The sequence below is a fragment of the Crotalus tigris genome, unplaced genomic scaffold, assembly GCF_016545835.1.
Source record: "Crotalus tigris isolate CLP2741 ecotype Arizona unplaced genomic scaffold, ASM1654583v1 scf7180000017774.6281472, whole genome shotgun sequence".
NCBI lineage: Eukaryota > Metazoa > Chordata > Lepidosauria > Squamata > Viperidae > Crotalus > Crotalus tigris.
This window is the reverse complement of record NW_024096625.1, coordinates 975002-995222: the sequence shown is the minus strand read 5'-3', so window position 1 is coordinate 995222 and position 20221 is coordinate 975002. Positions and strand designations below refer to the sequence as shown.

General features: G+C 40.0%; 1 protein-coding gene across 11 annotated transcripts in view; it reads right to left on the bottom strand.

Annotated features, from left to right (window-relative positions):
* UBE2F (ubiquitin conjugating enzyme E2 F (putative)) overlaps positions 1-20221 on the bottom strand; it is a 100964-nt gene that overhangs the window by 18018 nt on the left and 62725 nt on the right. For 6 of the 11 annotated variants that reach the window (XM_039341929.1, XM_039341934.1, XM_039341931.1 and 3 more), the window contains 2 exons: positions 14261-14293; positions 5648-5710 (listed from right to left, as the gene is read on the bottom strand). In XM_039341929.1, coding sequence (XP_039197863.1) covers positions 5648-5710; positions 14261-14293 — 96 coding nt within the window. The remainder of the gene's footprint in view (positions 1-5647; positions 5711-14260; positions 14294-20221) is intronic. The other 5 variants (XM_039341932.1, XM_039341937.1, XM_039341933.1 and 2 more) reach the window with 1 other exon arrangement.

The following is a 20221-nucleotide window of genomic DNA, read 5'->3' as shown; positions in this document are numbered from 1 at the left end:
TCACAAGTAATCAAGGTAGAAAGGGCTGCCACTTGTCTGCACAATGTGTTAGGTATTAATCCCTTATTCAGACCCTCAAGTAAGTAGTACAAAATATTTGGAATGGTCAATTCCGATAAAGGCAGGTGGTTAACGGAACACCACCGGCAAAAATTCTGCCAAGTGGCATCATAGATGCGGTTGGTAGCCGGTCTACGAGATGCCTGGATTATGGCATTGAGCCCTGGCGAACAGGACTCCCGGCATAGGAGCCGGTGCTCAAGTGCCATACGGCTAACTGGAACCATTGAGGGTCCGGGTGAATCAGATCCCCCTGAGTTAGTGATACCCGGTCTGGAGGAAATTTCCAAGGGCGTGATAGGGAAAGGCCGACGAGGTCGGCGAACCAAAGTCTCTGCGGCCAGTAAGGCGCTATCAAGAGAACTTCTGCTTTCTCTTGCAGAAGCTTGCGGACAACCGCTGGGAGAAGAGGGAGAGGGGGAAAGGCATAGAGGAGACCTTCCGGCCATGGAACCCGAAGGGCATCTACTCTCTCTGCCCCTTGAGTTGGGAAGCACGAAAAGAATCGTGGGAGTTGTGTGTTCGCCTGGGAGGCAAACAGATCTATGATGGGGAGACCGAATCTGTGCGTGATTTCCCTGAATAGATTTGGGTGCAGACGCCATTCCGAGTGATCCACGGTTGACCTGCTCAGAAAGTCTGCTCTTGTGTTTGCCTCTCCCGAGATGTGGTCTGCCCTGATTGAGACGAGGTTGGTCTCTGCCCAGGAACCCAACAGCTGGACCTCGGCCAGGAGGGCATGGGATCAGGTACCCTCCTGCCGGTTTGCATGGGCTTTTGCCGCCACGTTGTCTGTGAGGACTAACACATGCTGTCTCGCAATGCTGTGGCGGAAGTGACGGAGGACTAGATGTATGGCCCTGAGTTCCAGCCAATTGATATTATGCCTCAGGTCTGACTGAGACCAACGTCCCTGGGCCCATTGTGACTGATGGTGCGCTCCCCAGCCATACAGGCTGGCGTCTGTCGTGATTGTGAGCCGACCAGGCTCCTTGAAAAGAGACCCTCTGGTCATGGCAGGAGAGATCCACCATCTGAGTGAGCGCAGGATTTGTGGTGGAATCCTTACCTCTCGGGTAGAAGTGCTGGTACTCTGCTTCTGGTAGGGAAACAGAAACCACTGGAGAGTCCGTGAGTGTAATCTGGCCCAGGGAACGATCGAGATGCAAGATATTATTTTTACCAGAAGTCTGGAGAGACTTGAAGGTGACAGAGTCCTGTCCCTACAGACCTTGAGAACCAAGTCCCGTATGCTGTCCCTGCGTTTCTGGGACAGATACACCCAACATTCTATTGTGTCTATTATGGCTCCTAAGTGGAGCAATCTGGTCGATGGTACCGTCTGACTTTTCTTGAAGTTGACCGAAAAGCCGTGACCTCGATCACCCGTCTCAGGTCTGACTGAGCCCCCGGGGGAGAAGACGACTGTATTAAGATGTCATCCAGGTAACATTGCACCTGAATCGGCATCAACCTCAGGTGTGTGGCTAGGACCGCCAGGACCTTGGAAAACACTCTTGGGGCCGACGACAGCCCGAACGGGAGTGCCCTGTATTGATAATGATGCCCCATGTAACTGAACCTGAGAAACTGGCGGTGGCCAGGAATGATGAGGATGTGTAAGTATACCTCTGTGAGGTCTACAGATGTTAGAAAGTCCCCCTTTTGAATGCTGCCTAAGATAGACTAAAGTGTTTGAATTTTGAACCTTCGGTATGCCAGATAAAAATTCAGGCCTTTTAGGTCTAAGATTGCTCTCCATCCTCCCGAGGTCTTGGGGACCACAAAAAGAATGGAGTAAAATCCGCGACCCCACTGAGCCGGAGGTACCGGTTCTATGGCCCTTATTTCTAATAAGTGACAGATGGCTTCCTGCATGAGACCCTTGCTTTGTGAGTTTTTTGATTGGGGGCAAGAAATGAACTGTCTTGGTGGACTGGCAATGAATTCTAGGGATAGACCATATTGAATTGTGTCCAGGACCCAGGCGTCTGTGGTGGTGACCTCCCACTGAATAGCAAATAGGGACAGCCTGCCCCCTATGGGAGAGTCCACTCAGGAGTCACTTCCTACGGAATAGACGTCCCCCGCCACGAAAGATTTGTTTGGACTGAAACTGTTGCCTGGGTCTCGAGGCCGGTCTATCTATCGGATGGTCTTGCCTGGGAGTGAAGGGTCATGAAGGTTGCATAGTCGAAGGAATAGGGGCAGATCGAAAGAACTGTCTACAGTTATACGGAGTAGTCCACCTATCAGACCGTTTGGTAAGGTGGGCCAGGATTTTCTTCTTATCCTTGTTCTCAGTCAGAAACGGGGCTAAGGCATTCCCGAATAATTTGCTACCCTGGTATGGGGCTGCCGCTAAGCGCCACTTGGCCTTGGCGTCTGCCTGCCAGTGTCTAAGCCATAGCAGGTGACGGGCTGTCACGTTGGACGCCAAGGACCTGGAAGAAAACCGTGCAGCGTGCAGAGTCGCATTGGAAGCGTATTCCGTTGCGGCCACTAACTTGCTCAGGTCCTGATGTGTGCGGACATCGTCCGGGGAAATCCTGGCCTGGAGCTGACGAAGTCAGATGAAGGAGGATCTAGTAAAAAATGAGGCTGGAAGTAGAAACCTTAATAGACCACGCCGCCGCCTGGTATGTCCTTCTAAATGCCAGTTCTGGTTTGCGTTCCTCCGTTTTTAAGGCCTCAGACATATCCCCTAAAATAGTGGTGGGGGAGAAGAGGTAGGTCAGGGGCTCATCAACCGTGGGCATGTCCAGTGCCTCTGCTAAATCTGAGGCCACGCTAAAAAACTTTTTATCGTTCTGACCTGGAAGAGGAAAGGTGCCCGGGGAGGCATTGTTTCTTAACTGCATTGAGGAATAATGGTGGACAGAGATCATGGTGTTGCGTGATTACCGGTTCTACGAAAACGGGGTCCACCTCTGAATCTGTTGCAGTTGATGCTGGGGAGGACCGGTCAGGACCCACATGTGCTGCAGAACTAGCATTGCGGAGTAGAGGTAAAAAGAGAGATGGATTAAATAGACCGCCGAACGGGGGCGGATCCTGGGCCGCCACCTCCTCCTCCGACGAGGCATCAATCGCCTGATCCTGCTTCAGGGTTAATGAGACCCCACTATACAAGGAATGGGAGGGGGAGGGAGGATTGTGAGAACTCTGATGAGCTGGATGAGATAGAGGAAGGGAAAGCAAAGAATCCACCCTAGTTACCAGTGGAGATCTGGCCGCGAGAGCCCTCTCCACCACCTGAGCCACCAGGTAGCCTATCCTTTAGGGGAGGAAGGTTGGACTCCTCTCCTCTGAGCCCCGCGGCCGTGGGCATAAAGGTGGCCTCTGGGGCTTGCTGTGCCCATGGGGTGGTTGGAGACCTGAATGTATGTCTGTCAGATTCCAGACCGGGCTGACCAGAGGAAGTAGAAGGCTCTACCAGAGACCAGACTTCCTGGGCAAAAGAGGAGAGACCGAGGGGCAAATCAAAAAAGGTGGACTCAGTCTATGCAGTCTCTGCCCTAGCCTGTTTTTGAGCCTTTGAAAACTCTTTTTCCAATGCCTGGTGTCTCCTGCTGGCCTGTTTTTCAGCCAATTTGGAGGTTGTCTTCCCAGAAACAGCTTTGGGTTTTACCTTGGCTGAGATCCTACCAGCAGCCTCTTGGCTAGGGGACCTGTGTCTTTTCCGGATGGAGGATGGAGGGGAGGTGTCCTTGGATTGGGAGGCCATGTTATCCTCCATGCTGATATAAAGACTTCAGGTGCACGAGAAGATACCCCTGGAAAAGGGATCAATTGGCTGATAAAGGTGTAGGGCAACGGCTGGTAAGAACTGCCCTACCCCCCCCCCCGGTCACCGAACCGGTGGTATCCAAAAGACCGGTCCTACTTGCAGTCGCTATAATTTCCCCCCAGAGGGCAGATGCAGCCTGCTAGTGAGGCTTGCTGTGTTGCCAGGCCAGCAAATTAAAAGAATGGCAACTAATACAGAGTCAGAGGCTGGGAACTACTGTGCTAATCAGCTAGCCAGGTAGTGACCAGGACTAGAGACACCAGAGGGCCCAATTAAATTAATTGGGCCTATGCAAGGAATGAGAGAGGAAAGGACAATGCTACAGAAAGGAGTTTCCAGGAATGTTATAGCGATAGCACTTAGACTTCTATACTGCTTCACAGACAAGAGAGAAATCCCATGGAATCCTTGGATGCAAGGAACCCGGGAAAGGCCTTGAACAGAAAAAAGGCCTCAGTAAGGCCTTGGGCTGGAGCACAAGGAGCCTCCAAAATGGCAGCCTGGGAGGATGATGAAGCCTCCAAGATGGCGGCCGTAACCGGTGGCGTTCCTGTCTAGGCCTGGGCCTTCTACTTAAAGAAATCTCTTCCAGGGGCTTGTACAATAAAAGGGAGATGCCCCTTAAAGGAAGGCTAGCGAAAGCAGAAATTGGGTGGAGATTTCTTCCCCCACCCCACCCCCCGCCTCCCCTTGCAGTTGGCAAGGCCTGGGGATGACCATGTGGCCCGCAAAATGGCAGCCACATCCCAAGCTCCGTTCACCCCCTCTGGCTCTGAACGGCTGAAAACGCTCATCCAACCGAATGCATGCTTCTCCGAAAGAGACTGGAGTAAAAACAGCCTCCCCAGCTAATCGGCGGCATTTCTGGAACGCTGGGAACCTCCGGTGCGAGAATTTGCAATCCGAGACCCTACAGCCTGCACGAGGCTAACCCAGACGCTGTAAAACCATTGGAGCTGCAGCCGCAAGCTCCGACGCTGATGGTCAGCTGGGGAGAATGGGGGGGGGGATTTGTAACAGCACTGGGCCCAGCGCTGTGCTGGAAAGGGAAGGGAGAAATGGAAGCCTCCATTTGCTGTAAATCCCAATGGGGATTAGATAAAGTTAAAGTCCTCTAGAGGAGCGCTGATCCCAGCGCTACTCTGAGGGCTAGAAGGTATTGGGAGTTATTAAAGTTATTAGGACAAATGGATAATCCACTAATAGGTTAAGATCTACCTGCCTGAGCCAAACACGCACCTCTGTTCTGGGCAAGATCAAGTCGAGACTGGGAAAACAGGCCCAGGACAGGCGTGGCGTGGCAAGTTTGGCTGACTTGGTCTGATTGGGCAGGAGGATTAAGTGGATTATCCATTAGTGGATTATCCATCTCCAGTGCTGGAGAAGATACTGAATATAATGTAGCTGTTTCTCAATCATACTCAGAGTGCCCACTGATGGCTTCTCATCAAACTGGAGATAGATACCAAGTAGGATGCCACATATCAGTCTTGTGTAGTCTTCAATATTTTTAATAAAGATTTGGATAAAGTGGTTGATGTTTTAAATAGGTAGAGTGACATTTTATGCTTTTGCAATAAGAAGGCAAAAGTATACCCACAGTCTTGTCTGTTGGCTTGATATTCTTGGTATACAACAACCTGTCGGGTTGCTGTATATTCTTTATATCTAATCTTAAATCCATTTTAGATCCACAATATCTTGAAAATATTAATTTACATATTTTCCTTTTGGAAACTACCAAATTAATTTTTAAGAAATAAGCAGAATTGTAATTTTCAATACATTGCTACTCACCTTGTCACGTAAATGATGTTCTGCAGCTTCAATATTTAAAGGATCATCAAAATTCAAGAGATCCTAAAAAACATAAAATAAGGTTTGTTTGTTTTTAAAAAAGGCTTGTTGTAAGTTATGATTGTTTGGGTCTCTATTTCTTGAATGGCAGCTTTGAACAAGCCCAATTTCAAACTGAAGTGATATCAAAATATCTTTTGGAAAATACATTTTGTTGGGCTGTCAAAATTAGCTCTTTTAAATCTCACTGATGAGCTTAAATATTTTATATATGAATAAAGTACTGACACTAAATTCATATTTAATGCCTGAATATATTCAAGGGCTATAGAAGGTTTGGGGTTGCTTTATAAATTGCCAGTGTAGAAAAATGGGAAGATGGGTGCAACGTACACTGTCTTTTAGCTCTTTGGAGAAAGATGGGATGAATGAATAGATAAATAAGGGCTTGGTTTAATAGTATCACATTCTACAATCAAGTTATCAGACCAGAGTTTTCATTTCTCCATGACTGCTAGTGTGCAATTTGAGTTGAATATAGGTAGTCCTTGACTTACCTCACAATTGAGCCCAACATTTCCATTGCTAAGCAAGACAATTATTAAGTGAATCATGTCCCATTTTACAATCTTTTTGCCACGGTTGTTAAGTGAATTACTACAGTTAAGTGAATCATGAGGTTGTTAAGGGAATCTGTCTTCTCCCATTGACTTTGTTGTCAGAAGCTCCCTAGGAAGACTGCAAATGATAATCCCAGGATACTGGGATGCTGCAACCATCATAAATACATGGCAGTTGCCAAGCACCAGAAGTTTGATTACATGACTGGGGGAATACTGCAATGGTTGTAAGTGTGAAGATTTGTTCTAAGTCACTTTTTTCAGGGCCGTTGTAAATATAAACAATGATTAAATGAATGGCTGCTAGGTTGAAGACAACCTGTAGTAATTATTCACCTTCATTTGCCTAGTAAGATGTTAATGTAAACAAAAAGGACAAAATATGTACCTCTAGAGTTCTTTGTTACCTAATAAGGCTGAGTAGCGAGTGAATGGAAGCAGGGCAACCAAATTAATTTTACCCTCACAAGTTCTTCAGTAACTGGATAAGTAGAAAAATAAGGAAGAAATCTGACAAATACAATTCAAATGATTGAGATCTAAAAGTGATTTTAGTTTGGGAGTTTGCAATGTGATACTTGTGGAACATATGCTTGCTAACCTCCTGACATACCTTCCCCTTGTAACCTGGTAGGCCCTGGCCTTCCCATCACAGGGAATCCCTGTTCTATCCTTTCCAATAATGGAAGTAACTCCATTCTTGGTAACTTTGGGTTTTAATTGCTGCATTTTTAAAATTGTTTATGATTTCTTTTTATTATATGCTGCCCAGAGTCACAAAGAAAATGTTCAAAACAACTGTGCTGCTGCAAAATTAGTCATCTAATTATAGGGCTCATGGAGGTTGTGTGCATGTGTGACTGGGCAGATACAATGATGTGTATCTGTATGTGTATGTATGATGATGTGTATATGGGCACATGAAGAAGTCATATATATGTATTGCACCTACTTGGGATGGTTATATTTGTAAGCCATGTATTCATTTACACATGTATATTATCAGCTAGGCCCCCTAGGGCCTAACATGGCAATCAACCTTGGACAGTTGTAGATGGAGACAGGCTTTAGTACCTGCACTAGTAAACTCTCCAATGGATTAAACATCCATTGGAGACATCCAACAGGAGACCTTCTCAAAGGTGGACAGTTTAAGCTGGAGCATAGCAGTGTGGTCATTTGCTTACCCAAAACACATATTGAATTGAAATCAATTTTAGCTAAAGCCAAAAGATGCCAAAATGTCAAAAATCCTGAACATTCTTGGAGCAAAGAAGCAATTATGAGGGATAAAAATAGTTGATCAGTTTATGTCACTAAGGAGAAAATATGGCTTTGGCAGAAACAGATTATCTGTCCAAGGTTTAGATGAGTTTCTCAGATTTTTGCACTACTTCATGCTGGAAATCATACAGAGTGTTAATATACAGATTGGGCCTCCTTCAGGTCCCGTCGGCCAGACAATGTCGGCCGGCGGGCCCTCGGGGAAGGGCCTTTTCTGTGGTGGCTCCGACCTGGTGGAATCAACTTCCCCCCGAGATTTGAACTACTCCCACCCTGCCGGCCTTTAAGAAAGCCATTAAAACTATCCTGTTCTGGCAGGCCTGGGGTTGATGTCCCCGGGGGGGGGGCGGGATATGATCGGACATGCTGTATGAATGTATTTATTTTATTGTTTTATTGTCATATTATTGTTTTAAATTTTGTACGCTGCCCTGAGTCCCTTGGGATTGGGCGGCATATAAATTTTAGAAATAAATAAATGAATAAATAAATAAATAAATAAATATACCGACGTGTAGTATTTCTGTAAGTATTTATTTTATTTATTCCACCAAATAAACAAATACCTTAGAATGTCACAATTACTTTGAAACCAGGTTTACTTGGCCAGAAATGACATTATTTCTTTTAAGTTTATTTTGGAAATATAATTTTGCTGCCCGTTGTATAGTAATAAGCATAAACTTTCTATACTGAATTTCTAATAATGTGGTCTCTTTTTTCCTCAGTTGTTTTCCTGATAGCAATGCATCCTGATGAGGGAATGTGGTATTCCCTGTAAGAACATTATGGGACCCAAAGGCCATATTTTATTCCATGTCTTATGTTTTTGGGCTGTTATATGGCAGAAAGCACAAATACACAAGTAGAATAAAGTGATCTAAGTTAGCAAACTGTGCAGGATTTTATAGATCTCAGTAGATTGTAATTTTCATTATCATATAGGATTCTTCTGCATTTTTATTGTACAATATTATTTATTTCAGATGCAGAAGGACAATGTAGAATATATTTGACCTGAAATAAAATACACACCTTGACTACATAATTTGACTTTTAGGTGTTCTAACATGCCAGATGGTACTCAAAATAAAGGAATGATACATTTGTCTGGAAAAATAGATAAATCGTAGTAAAGCAACTGTTACTTAATGAAGAAACTACAGGTAGCGCTCAGGTGTGATAGAATGTACACCTGCAGGAGCAGTGAGGTAGACCTTTAGCAATACCCTAGGACCCCTCAGGATATATCTAGTAGGTAAGAAAATTATAGATTTAATTACGGCCCGAGCCCAGAAATGAGACAGTGAGATCCAATCAGGTACAATTCTTTATTTGTTTACACCTGATGGACAGAATCTTGCCCAACTATTCTAACCTAATAGATACATCCTCAGAGATTCTACGGTGTGGTTACTTTGAGCCCCATCTCCCACCCAACTCAGGATTATGTAGTCTCGTAATCTGGGCTGCTTTGTGGGAAAGCTTTGTGTTGCCAAAGGTCTTCCCCACTGCTCCTACAGGTGCACTTTCCATCATATCAGATTATGACAGCAATTGGGACTGGAATTGCTGTCGCTAAATGATGTCACAGTGGTCATGGTGTGGTCGAAGTGACTGCATTAAATGATAAAGGTGGTCCTGGTTGTTACCATTAAACGAGGACCACACAGATCATTAATTGATGTGGACTTGATGTGACTGAGACTTAATGCCTTCCCCATTGACTTTTCTGTGAGAAGCCAGCAGGGAATGTCAGAAATCTCAGTTCACTGCAATCATGTGACCACAGAGACACCGATGTCCAGAAGTCCAAGGATCAGTCATAATTGCCACTTGTTCAAAATCATTTAAGTTTGAATGATTGCTGAATAAGTAGTTGTAATCTGAGGACTGCCTGTATAAGTAATAAAAAGTCTAGAGCATACCTTTGCTAAAAATCAGTATCTTATACAGGGACCAAGAAACATACAACACATACAAAATAGCCAACTTTGGTTGCAATGAATAAGAATGCAAACTGAGATAAGATATATTTTAAAGCCAAATGGCTCAATGCTTGAAATATATGTGTAATACATATAGATCCAGCCATTTTTATCAACTAAAACAAAATACATATTTTCTAAGATATCCAAAATATGTGTGCACAGGTTTCTTTCAGATAATTTTGAATAATCTCCATTTGGTTATTATGAAAATATAAATTAGCCTCTTGACTTCTCACTGATTAAGTTTAAGGTCTAATTATTGTTTGTTATTGTCTTTCAGAGCCTTATAATAAATACTTCTAGAAGGGTTTACTTGAGTTTCAGGAAGCAAACATCAGTAGAAACAAATTCTATGCATGTTATTAGTTTACCTATACAGTCTATGGACAATAATTTCACCAGTATACAGTATATGGAAAGGAAAGGATCAAAGCCTGCAAGTCAAGCAATATCTATCCAGTAGTAACTAATGTTGCATGGTTGGGAAGATTAATAGGGGTACTAAGATAGGGAATTCTATCTATAGCTAAGTTAAATTTGGATGTAACACAGGAGTAATTCAAAATGAACACAGAAGCAAACTGATTACAAAGGGGGAAGTAGGGGATAGCAAAGCATCCATGGGACCAGGTTAAAATTCACTTTCTGCTTCTCCTAGACAATGTTTTCTTATTTCTAATTTTCCCCTTTCTGCCATGTGTGGAAAAATGTTTTGTGCAGCTTTTCTGCTCCAAGTATACATTTGTGAGTCACAATACACTTTGAGTAGATTGCAAATATAACATAATAGCAATAAATTAATATGTTTACATAATTCTTAAAGCGTAGAAAGTAGAATAGTGTGCCACTTACATGCTTAAAAGTTGTGTCTTTAAGTCCTTTCTGACTCTTGGCAATAGTCCCTGTAGTTTTCTTGGCAATATTTTTCCGAAGTGGCTTGCCATTCAGAAGTAGTGGAGAGAGAATGACTGGCCCAAAGTCACCCAAATGGCTAAGTCTGGATTAGAATTCGGAGCCTCCCGATTTGTGTCTTGGTGCCTTAACCCACTACACCAAAATGGACCCATACATACATGCTTGAGAACTGTAGAGTGGTGCTGAAGGGTTATGAACTCTTTTGAGTTTCAGTATTTCTGCATAAATTATGCTTATTCATTTATTTACTTGAGGAAAATGAGCCAAAACATTTTTGTGGTGACAAAACCTTTAAGCGCTACTGTGATACAACCTGCTACCCACTGAAAATTTCAATCAATATTTTTTAAGCATTTTTCTTTTCTATTTGTAATCTGATATTGTTATGAAAGCATCATACAAAGAGCAGTTAGTTCTCTTTTTCATTTTTCCCTATTTATTTCCTTCTTCTCTGGGTGTAATCTGAACTTCTTAAATTTTAATAATTATTAATTTAAAAACTGGATTTTAAATAAAGTTAACAAATTTGTGCAATCTGAAATTCAACTGATAAATCTTTTCTGGAGGGTGGGCAGAAATGAAGCCTTTGTGGAGGGAGGGGAGAACTTAAAACTTTTTCAAAGCAGGAGGGAGTGAATTAAATCTTTTGTGTGCAGGAAGTTCTGAGGTCAGAGCAGCTTGGCTGCAACTGCAAGGCTGGGATAGGACTCTGCATGCTATCCTGGGCAAAAGGCACAAGCCTGCTGCATCATCTTAACTGCAGCAGTGAGGGTCTCTTGATCTTGCTGCAGTGAATTGAGTGGGAGCTTCTATTAGTCCTGCTCAGTCCACCCCAGGGCAGTGCCAAGTTAAGCTTCTGCATATCTGGATAACAGAACTCAGGCCAACAAGACCACAAACAGCTGCAGATCTAACAGAAAGGTAATATACAGGTAGTCCTCAACATACAATTCTAATGGAGCCCGGTCATTATGGTTATATGTGCTGCTGCAAAATTAGTCATCTAATTATAGGGCTCATGGAGGTTGTGTGCATGTGTGACTGGGCAGATACAATGATGTGTATCTGTATGTGTATGTATGATGATGTGTATATGGGCACATGAAGAGGTCATATATATGTATTGCACCTACTTGGGATGGTTATATTTGTAAGCCATGTATTCATTTACACATGTCCATGTCCCCTCTTTGGGTCTGTCATAACTTTGACCAGTTGTTAGTCGAGGACTACCTGTATTAGATTTAATGGGTTGTGGTTTTTATGTAGGTTATATATTGTATTTCAAGCTTGTGGGTTTTCTTGCAGCCATATGTAAAGGCAATGGCATATGTGTATTATACAAGCATAATGCTATTAAATTTCTGATTTTATAATACAGACTGCATGGAGTCCTTGACTTAAGACCACAATTGAGGCCAAAATTTCCATTGCCAAGGAAAACAATTGTTAAGTAAGTTTTGCCCCACTTTACAATCTTTCTTGCCACAATTGTTAAATGAATCGCTGCACTTGTTAAGTTACTATCATGGTTGTTGAACAACACTGGCTTCCACACTGACTCTGTCAGGTTGCAAAAGGTGATCACATGGTCCAGGACACTGCAACTGTCATAAATACACGCCATTTGCCAGGTGTATGAATTTTGATCATGTAACCAAAGGGATACTGCAACAGTCATAAGTGTGAAAAACAGTCATAAGTCACTTTTTCAGTGCCACTGTAATTTCAAACAGCCACTAAATAAATGGTTGTAAGTCAAGGATTACCTGTACTATCATGTTTGTTTTGTTTGTTGAATTTTAGTATATGTTTGTATGTGTAGTCTGTGCATTGTATGCACTGTACACATTTAGAGCTTCAGGATATATTTTAAAATGTCATCTTATACAGGTTTTCTTTATTTATTGAGGTATGTTGCATGTGTTTTGTGTTCATTCTGCCTACTCTTGAATAGCAATGAAACACTATAAAATTCACTATTGCTTTTATACTGCCATCCATCTGCATGATACATTTATTAATTTGTTGCTTTGTCATCTCAAAACAGCAGCAATTTGCCTCCTGTCATCCAACAGACTGGAGAAAAGGAGAAGATGTCCTAAGAATGAATCAATAGAATACATTTTAATGTTCCATTCAGCCTCCACCTTTCTTTGCCTCTACGTATTGTTGCTTCAAATCCTGTGATTGTGGGCGACTATAATAATAGAGTTAGGGAGGGAGTGTTTAAAAAAAAAGGTGCAGGACTCATCAAAGCCTTGGCTTACAATCATTCACTTAGTGACCATTTAAAGTTACAATAGCACCAAAAAAAGTGACTGTTTTTCACACTTTGCATACTTACTACCTCTGTAGCATCCCCATGGTCACATGAGCAAAATACAGATGCTTGGCAACTGGTTCGCTGGCAATTGATTGGCAAAACTCACTTAACAACTGTCTTGCTTAGCAACAGTCATTTTGGACTCTATTGTGGAAATAAATTGAGGGTGACCTGTACAGTCCGTTTCATTAACTCAGTATTTTCAATATGCTTAAAAATGGCATAACAGATAATTTTATTCAGAAGCCTTTTTAAAAAGCTATGTTAGGTGGGTAAGATCAAGATCACAAAGGTCAATTTCCATAATATCACCAATGAAGGATTATTCAATCCAATATGGAAATTAAGATCCAAAAGTAGATACTGGAACCACAATCACCCCTGCACTGCACAGATATATTTCCAAGCATAAGAAGAATAATGCTAAGGGACAACATTTTTTTTTACATTCTCCTTGCCAGCAGTAACAGTCAGAAATAGATCTATTTGCATGGGTATCAACTGCCTCCTGCTCAAAGTGACCTAGTGAGCAGCTAAACTGGAACTCTATTGCACTTATTCCTAGAATAAGTATAAGGGGTGATCAGTTTACTAATATGTGATTACTGAGCATACTTGCAGGAGGGGTCCTTATAGGTCACTAAAATCAAAGTGCTTAATGGCAAAGAAGCAGAGCAGCAAAAATCAAAGTAAAACTACAGTAAGTGAACCCAAAACACTAACTGAAAGACTGGAAAGAAAAGTAACTATTTAAAATAAAATTTAAAGGGAATTTTAAGATTATTGAAATTACAGAGATGTGGTTAAAAAAAACAAAACAATCTGGGAGAAATAAGTAGGAGTTGCCTGCAGATGGTAAGCTATTAAGAAGAGGTCAGGTAAAGCTCTTACCAAAGCCAAAGGTTTGAAATGCTCCATGAAACATGCAACTGGGGACAGAACCATCACCATGAGTCAGACTGTGGTGAAGAATAAGCTACCTGGGAGGAAAGCCAAGGTCAATCTCTGGTGATAAAGCTCTGAGGGTCTTGTTGCTATTGCTGTATGTTGCATAATTGGCCAGAGCTCAGCTTTCAATTAGATATGGGTGTTTTGCTTTGTATTGGTGCCAACATATAAGTCTATACTTACTGGGGTGTGTATGTATATATGTGTTGAAAACAGATTAAATCATGCCTTCATTTTTATTAGTTTACCGATTTAGGAGGGAGCAAAAATGAGGCTATTGGTGTTTTGTTTTGTTTTTACTAGAGCCCACTTTATCAGATAAATCTAATAAAGGAGACTCTAGTCCAAAGATATTTACGCCATGATAAATGTGTTAATTTTCAAAAGTTACAAGAAACTTGTAGATTTTAAATCAATAGACTAATACAGGTTTTGGAAATTGTGAGGACTAATCTGTTCTGTTAAGGCCGGTTTATTATATTAGCAGATTAATCAAAATGCACACTCATTCAGTGAGGTTGTTACTTACAGTAAATAAAGAGTTTAATCCCCAAACAACATCCTGAAAAGGGAAAAAAAGGATTCAACCAAAATTAAATACCTCAAATGCATTATATATAAAAACAGATAGATAGATAGATAGATAGATAAATAGATAGATAGGCAGACAATCAGAAAGATCACAAAGATACTGGAAACACCCTTATGAATTTCAGATTTTTTAAAGAATCTGATTTGCAAATTATTAAAAACAAATGCAAATCTTTGAAATTATGCAACCATTTAAATTTAAATCCACTGGTTCCTGATTTTTATCTCCTTGTTACCAGGTATGTTCATCATAATGCAGACATGTCCAACCAGCAGAATGCACATAGCCCTGGACTCACAAGATCATAAGCTTTTAATGTTAACTTATGTGCAGTTATATACATTAACTATATTATATATTTTATATGCAGCCCAAGACAATTCCTCTTCAGTCAATGAAGTGTAGGCAAGCCAAAAGGTTGATCATGCTTGACATATTCTCAGACTTTCCAAGCTAAATGATACCCAAGTTATGAGAATAAAATATGCTGGTTAACTGTCTGACTAATTATATCACTCTAGTGGTTAAAAATGGTTTAAATAAATTATTTTTGTCAATTTCCTCTTGTCAATTCTACTCCCTTTATTACCATTTCTTGATTTACTCTAGTGAGTTGAAGGGACTCTTTGAAACAGTGTGTTACTGTTCAAAAGCACTACAGAGAACTGCTAACAAACAATTTCTTCCTACTCCACAGATAGAAATCTTCCAAGGATCGAAGAGTATTCTGTTAATGGAATTACACCAAATGAATTCAGCCCAGTGTCAATTAGCCAAAAAATATAATTTATTTTATGCTATTTGTAGCTTATTGGTTTTGTCCCTACAAAGTAGCAAACAATGGAAATAAACAGCAAATATAAACATGCTGTATCATTCACCATCTAAAATCTTATTTGACTCTATTGGCTTTAATAATTAAATTACTACATACAGAAATCGATTTTAAATATAATTCTTTCTCTGAAAATGAAAACAGTATCAGTGGATAATATGACATGTGCAATAAACTGTTTTTTGCTCTTGACAGTATACCTGTAGAAATACTTTAACAGACACTGAATTGGTTAGGATATATGGGAGTCAGAATTCCAGGTTTAAGTTTTTTGGGTTGATTTTTTTTGGGGGGGGGACACAGCATTTTTGATTTCAGAGTTTAAAATAGAAATACTAATTTTTCTCACACAATTACAGAAAGGATATAATATGGATTATAAAAAGCACTGTGAAATTATTTGAAAATGATTTTCTGGCACTTCTGTACATAAAACTAGATTAAAAAAAATAAAATTCATTATCACTTAATAAGATTCAATTTTTCTAAAGAAAAAGAAAAGGCCTACCACTAGGAATAACAGAACAAGAGTTGGAAGGGACCTTGGAGTCTTCCTGGAGGTAAATGTAGGTACATTAAAAAATGTATAAACATAAGTTTTAAAAAAATCATTTTTAAAGCTGGTCTAGTGATCGAAAATGGTTGTTTCTCAGTTGCTATCAGATAATATTATTGAGGTATTATGAGGGGCTAAAATTCAGTTGAGAAATAGGGAAGGTAACATTATAATTTGCTCCATATGCTTCCTCAAATCTCACAGATTCACACTGATACAGATTATTTCACAAGATTTAGCTCTACTCATCTACATTGTAACTGTTTACATTACTATCCAAGCTTTGCTGAAATCTGAACAGTTTCACCTGCTTTTTAAAAAAGTATTTAAATTTATATGCTGCCCATTGCCTGTTACAGTAACTCTGGACAGATTATAAAATGACTGCAAGAATTTGTCACAAGGCCCTTCAGATGTTCATGATTATTCCCTGAAAAGAAATATTATTCCCTAAAATTAGAAGTATTCCCTTAAAGTCACCTTTGAAGGTTCTAGTAAGCAACACTGAGCAGATTCAGTAAGAATACAAAATATTTAGTTTGTTGCTACTTGTATTGCTGATGTGTTGGCTCAAACCAGGCACTCTTATCAATGCCCAATCAGTCTTGAGATGGGTTTTTCTCCAGTGATACACCAGGCTTCTCTTCTCCCTTCATATAATTTCAAGCAATCATTTTGACAAAGTGAATTAAGTATTACTTAATATTACTTAATATTTACAGGTAGTATTTGACTTCCAACTGGTTGCTTAGTACCACTCAAAGTTACGATGGACTTCAAAAAGGTACTTATGACCCAGTTTCAAAGTTCCAATGACCGGAGGGAGGAGGGCTGCAGTCACATATTCACATTTTGAGTACTTGGCAACCAGCCCACATTTATGGTTGTTTGCGGCATTCCATGGTCACGTGACCACAATTTACAAAGTTTCTTTTGCCAGTACAGGTAGTCCTCTACTTACAACTGTTCATTTAGTGACCATTTAAGGTTAAACAGCACTGAAAAAGTGATTTATGATAGTTTTCACTGTTGCAGCAGTCCCATGATCACATGATCAAAATTTAGACCTTTGTCAACTGAGTCATATTTATCACGTTTGCGATGTCCCAGGGTCATGCGATCACCTTTTGTGATCTTCTGACAAGCAGTTAATGGGGAAGTTGCATTCACTTAACAACCATATTACTACCTTAATTCCACTGATTCATTTAACAACTGCGGTAAGAGAGGTCATAAAATAAGGCAAATTCACAACAAATGTCTCACTTAACAACAAATTTTGGGCTCAGTTGTGATCATAAGTTGAGGACTACCTATACTGGCTTTTACTTCCAATTTGTGGTAAAAAACACCCATTATGGACAATAGGTTCACTTAGCAATCGTGGCATTTGCTTTACAACTGCTGCAAAAAAATGTCATAAAATCGGGTCAGTCATGTGGGTGCCTCAACTTGGAACTGTCATGACATACAACAAAGAAAGAAATTCCAGACTCCATTATAGTTATAAGTTGAGGACTACCTGGATATAAATTATTTGCTGTCTATCAGAACAATTCCTGACTTTTTTCCCTGCAAGTTAGCTCATAGGTTGTTGTTTCCATATGCCAATATGGAATCTCGCTTAGATCTTGATGGGATCCTGCTTAGATCTTGATGGGATTGAAATGTGCCCTAAAATCACTTGCCATTCACTGTAATTAGAATTAGAAATCAACTATGCGAAGACAAAAACTTTCATCTTTCCTAAACTTCCTAGAATCCATAGGTGGCAACTAAACAGTCATGAAATCAAAGAAAAGTTATATTTAAAATACTTTAGTATCTTTTTCAGACTCCAGCAGAGAAGTGCTCATGTGGACTATGTAGCTCAGAATGATTAAAATTCAGCTTTTGAATAAGTCTATTTTTTTAACTAATGTGTACCCCCTTTTTATTTTTATTGCCCTAAATTGGAAGCAAGGTGAGCTTCCAATTCTTGTACTGTGTGCAGCAATTACTCAGAATTTTGAAACTGTGGCAGTCTAAATTCTTGCAAAACATCTTTCAGGCTCCATACTATGTTTCCAGTGTAATTCTCCACTGTGAGGCTGGTGAAAATAAGACTGAAAACAAGAATGGGCAAACTTTATCTATTGGTTAATAGACTTGACCACTCTGTAGCTAACACTTTTTAATTAAAAAAAAAAGTTACAATATAAAGATTAAACAGCCTATAGAGAAAGATGCATTTTTACAGATTTTCTAAATCTACAGAGAAAGGGACTCAAGTGGAAATTTTAAATTGTTTTAAATAAGTATATTAAAGATAAGTATATTAAAGATTCAGATTGTATTCATTTGCTGAGTTAATGTGCATATTCTATTAATTTAAAAAATCTACATTAATATCATTAACAGTTACACCTCAAACATTAAAGAATTGCTATGATGATTCAGTGAATCTTCTAAAAATACTTCATGCTCTTTGGATACCAACAAACTAAGGAATGAGAGATGTGGAATACAGCCAATAGTGGAGGGCAGAGAGAAAAAGAAAGAAGGATCAGATATATATCCTGAATGGAACTGGATCTTTTCTGAGTTCACCACCATATCATCTACTAAAATTAATAGATATGGACCCGATCACTAGAAATAACAATGAACAGAATATTTAATAAAGATAACCTACCAACCCCTCCCTGATCTCATAATACTTTCAATAAGGTTTATTTCAACATATAAATGACAAGAAACAAGTCAAGAAAACAGTCGGCCCACTAAAGAGAGAAGATGGCAAGGAAGTAACAGGCAGTACAGAGAAAGCAGAGCTGCTTAACTCATTATTTGCATCAGTCTTCGCGCAAAAAGAAACTATATCCCAACCTGTCAAAAACGTAACTGTAAAAGACAGACTAGAAATAAAAATTAAAATAGGCAAGAAAATGGTAAGAGAACACCTGTCTGACTTTGATGAATATAAATCACTGGGACCTGATGGATTACATTCCAGAGTTCTGAAGGAGCTGGCAGATGTCATCTCAAAACTACTGTACCATATCTTTAAAAATACTGGAGCACCAGGCAACTACCAGAGGATTCAAAAAGAACTGATGAGGTTCCTATCTTCAAAAAAAGATTTACTTTACTTCTTGGTAAAGTAGAAAAATGTGGGGTAGACAGCATATCAACAAGTACAAAATGAGTAGTCCTTAATGGTACTACATCTACATGGAGGGAAGTAAGCAGTGAGGTACCACAAGGTTCCATCTTAGGCCCAGTACTATTCAATATCTTCATAAATGACTTAGATAAGGGAATAGAAGGGGAAACTCATCAAATCTGCAGATGACACTAAGCCGGTAGGAATAGCCAACACCCCCGAAGACAAGCTCAGGATCCAAAAAGATCTTGATAAATTTGAACAATGGGCCCTATCCAACAACATGAAATTCAATGTAGAGAAAAACTATGTTTTACACCTAGGCAGGAAAAACCAAAGATACAAGTAGAGATTAGGTAAAACCTCCTTCAAAAAAGTAACTGTGAGGGGGAGTCCTAATAGACGATTACTTAAACATGATCCAGCAGTGTGTGGCAGCAGCCAAAAAAGCTAATACAATCATTGATTGTATAAAGAGAGGCATAGAATCAAAATCATGTGAAGTATTAGTACTGCTTTATAAATCCTTAGTAAGACCACACCTGGAATACTGCATCCAGTTTTGGTCACCATATTACAAAAAAGATGTTGAGATTTTGGAAAAAGTGCAAAGAAGAGCAACTAAGATGATTAAGGGCTTGGAGACTAAAACATGGAAGAATGGTTGAAGGAATTGGATATAGCCTGTCAAAAGGTAAGAAGGACTAGGGGGTGACATGATAGCAATATTCCAGTATTTGAGGGGCTGCCACAAAGAAGAGGGGGTCAACTTATTTTTCAAAGCACCAGAAGGCAAGATAAGAAACAATGGATGGAAACTAATCAAGGAGAGAAGCAACCTGGAATTAAGGAGAAACTTCCTAACAGAGAGGACAATTAACCAGTGGAACAGCTTGACTTCAGAAGTTGTACGTGCTTCATCACTGGAGGTCTTTAAGAAAAGACTATATGGCCTGCTTATTTAAAAGACCATTCACAAGACAGATATGTTATTGTATGGAGAAGATGAATAGAATATGTTCAGAAGAAATATGGAACTACAAAGTTTCATTTATTTTATGAGTAATGGATTTGTTTATAAAATTATGATGTTAAAGTTTGAAGAGAGTTAAGGGTTAGTATGATTTTGGTTATTGTATAATTAGTAAACTTAAATAGATTATGTTTAATATGTTTGTATAACCCTGTACTTGGCTCTGGGAAGTCAGGGGGGAGGGGAAGGGGGGAGGAGGGTGGGGGGAGGATGGGTTGGAGGTTAAATAGCTGAGATAAGTAGAAATAGTTTTATTGTATATAATATTGATGTTTTAATTTGGAGAGAGGAATTGCTCGGGCATTTCCCCTGGACTGCATCCGGAGTAA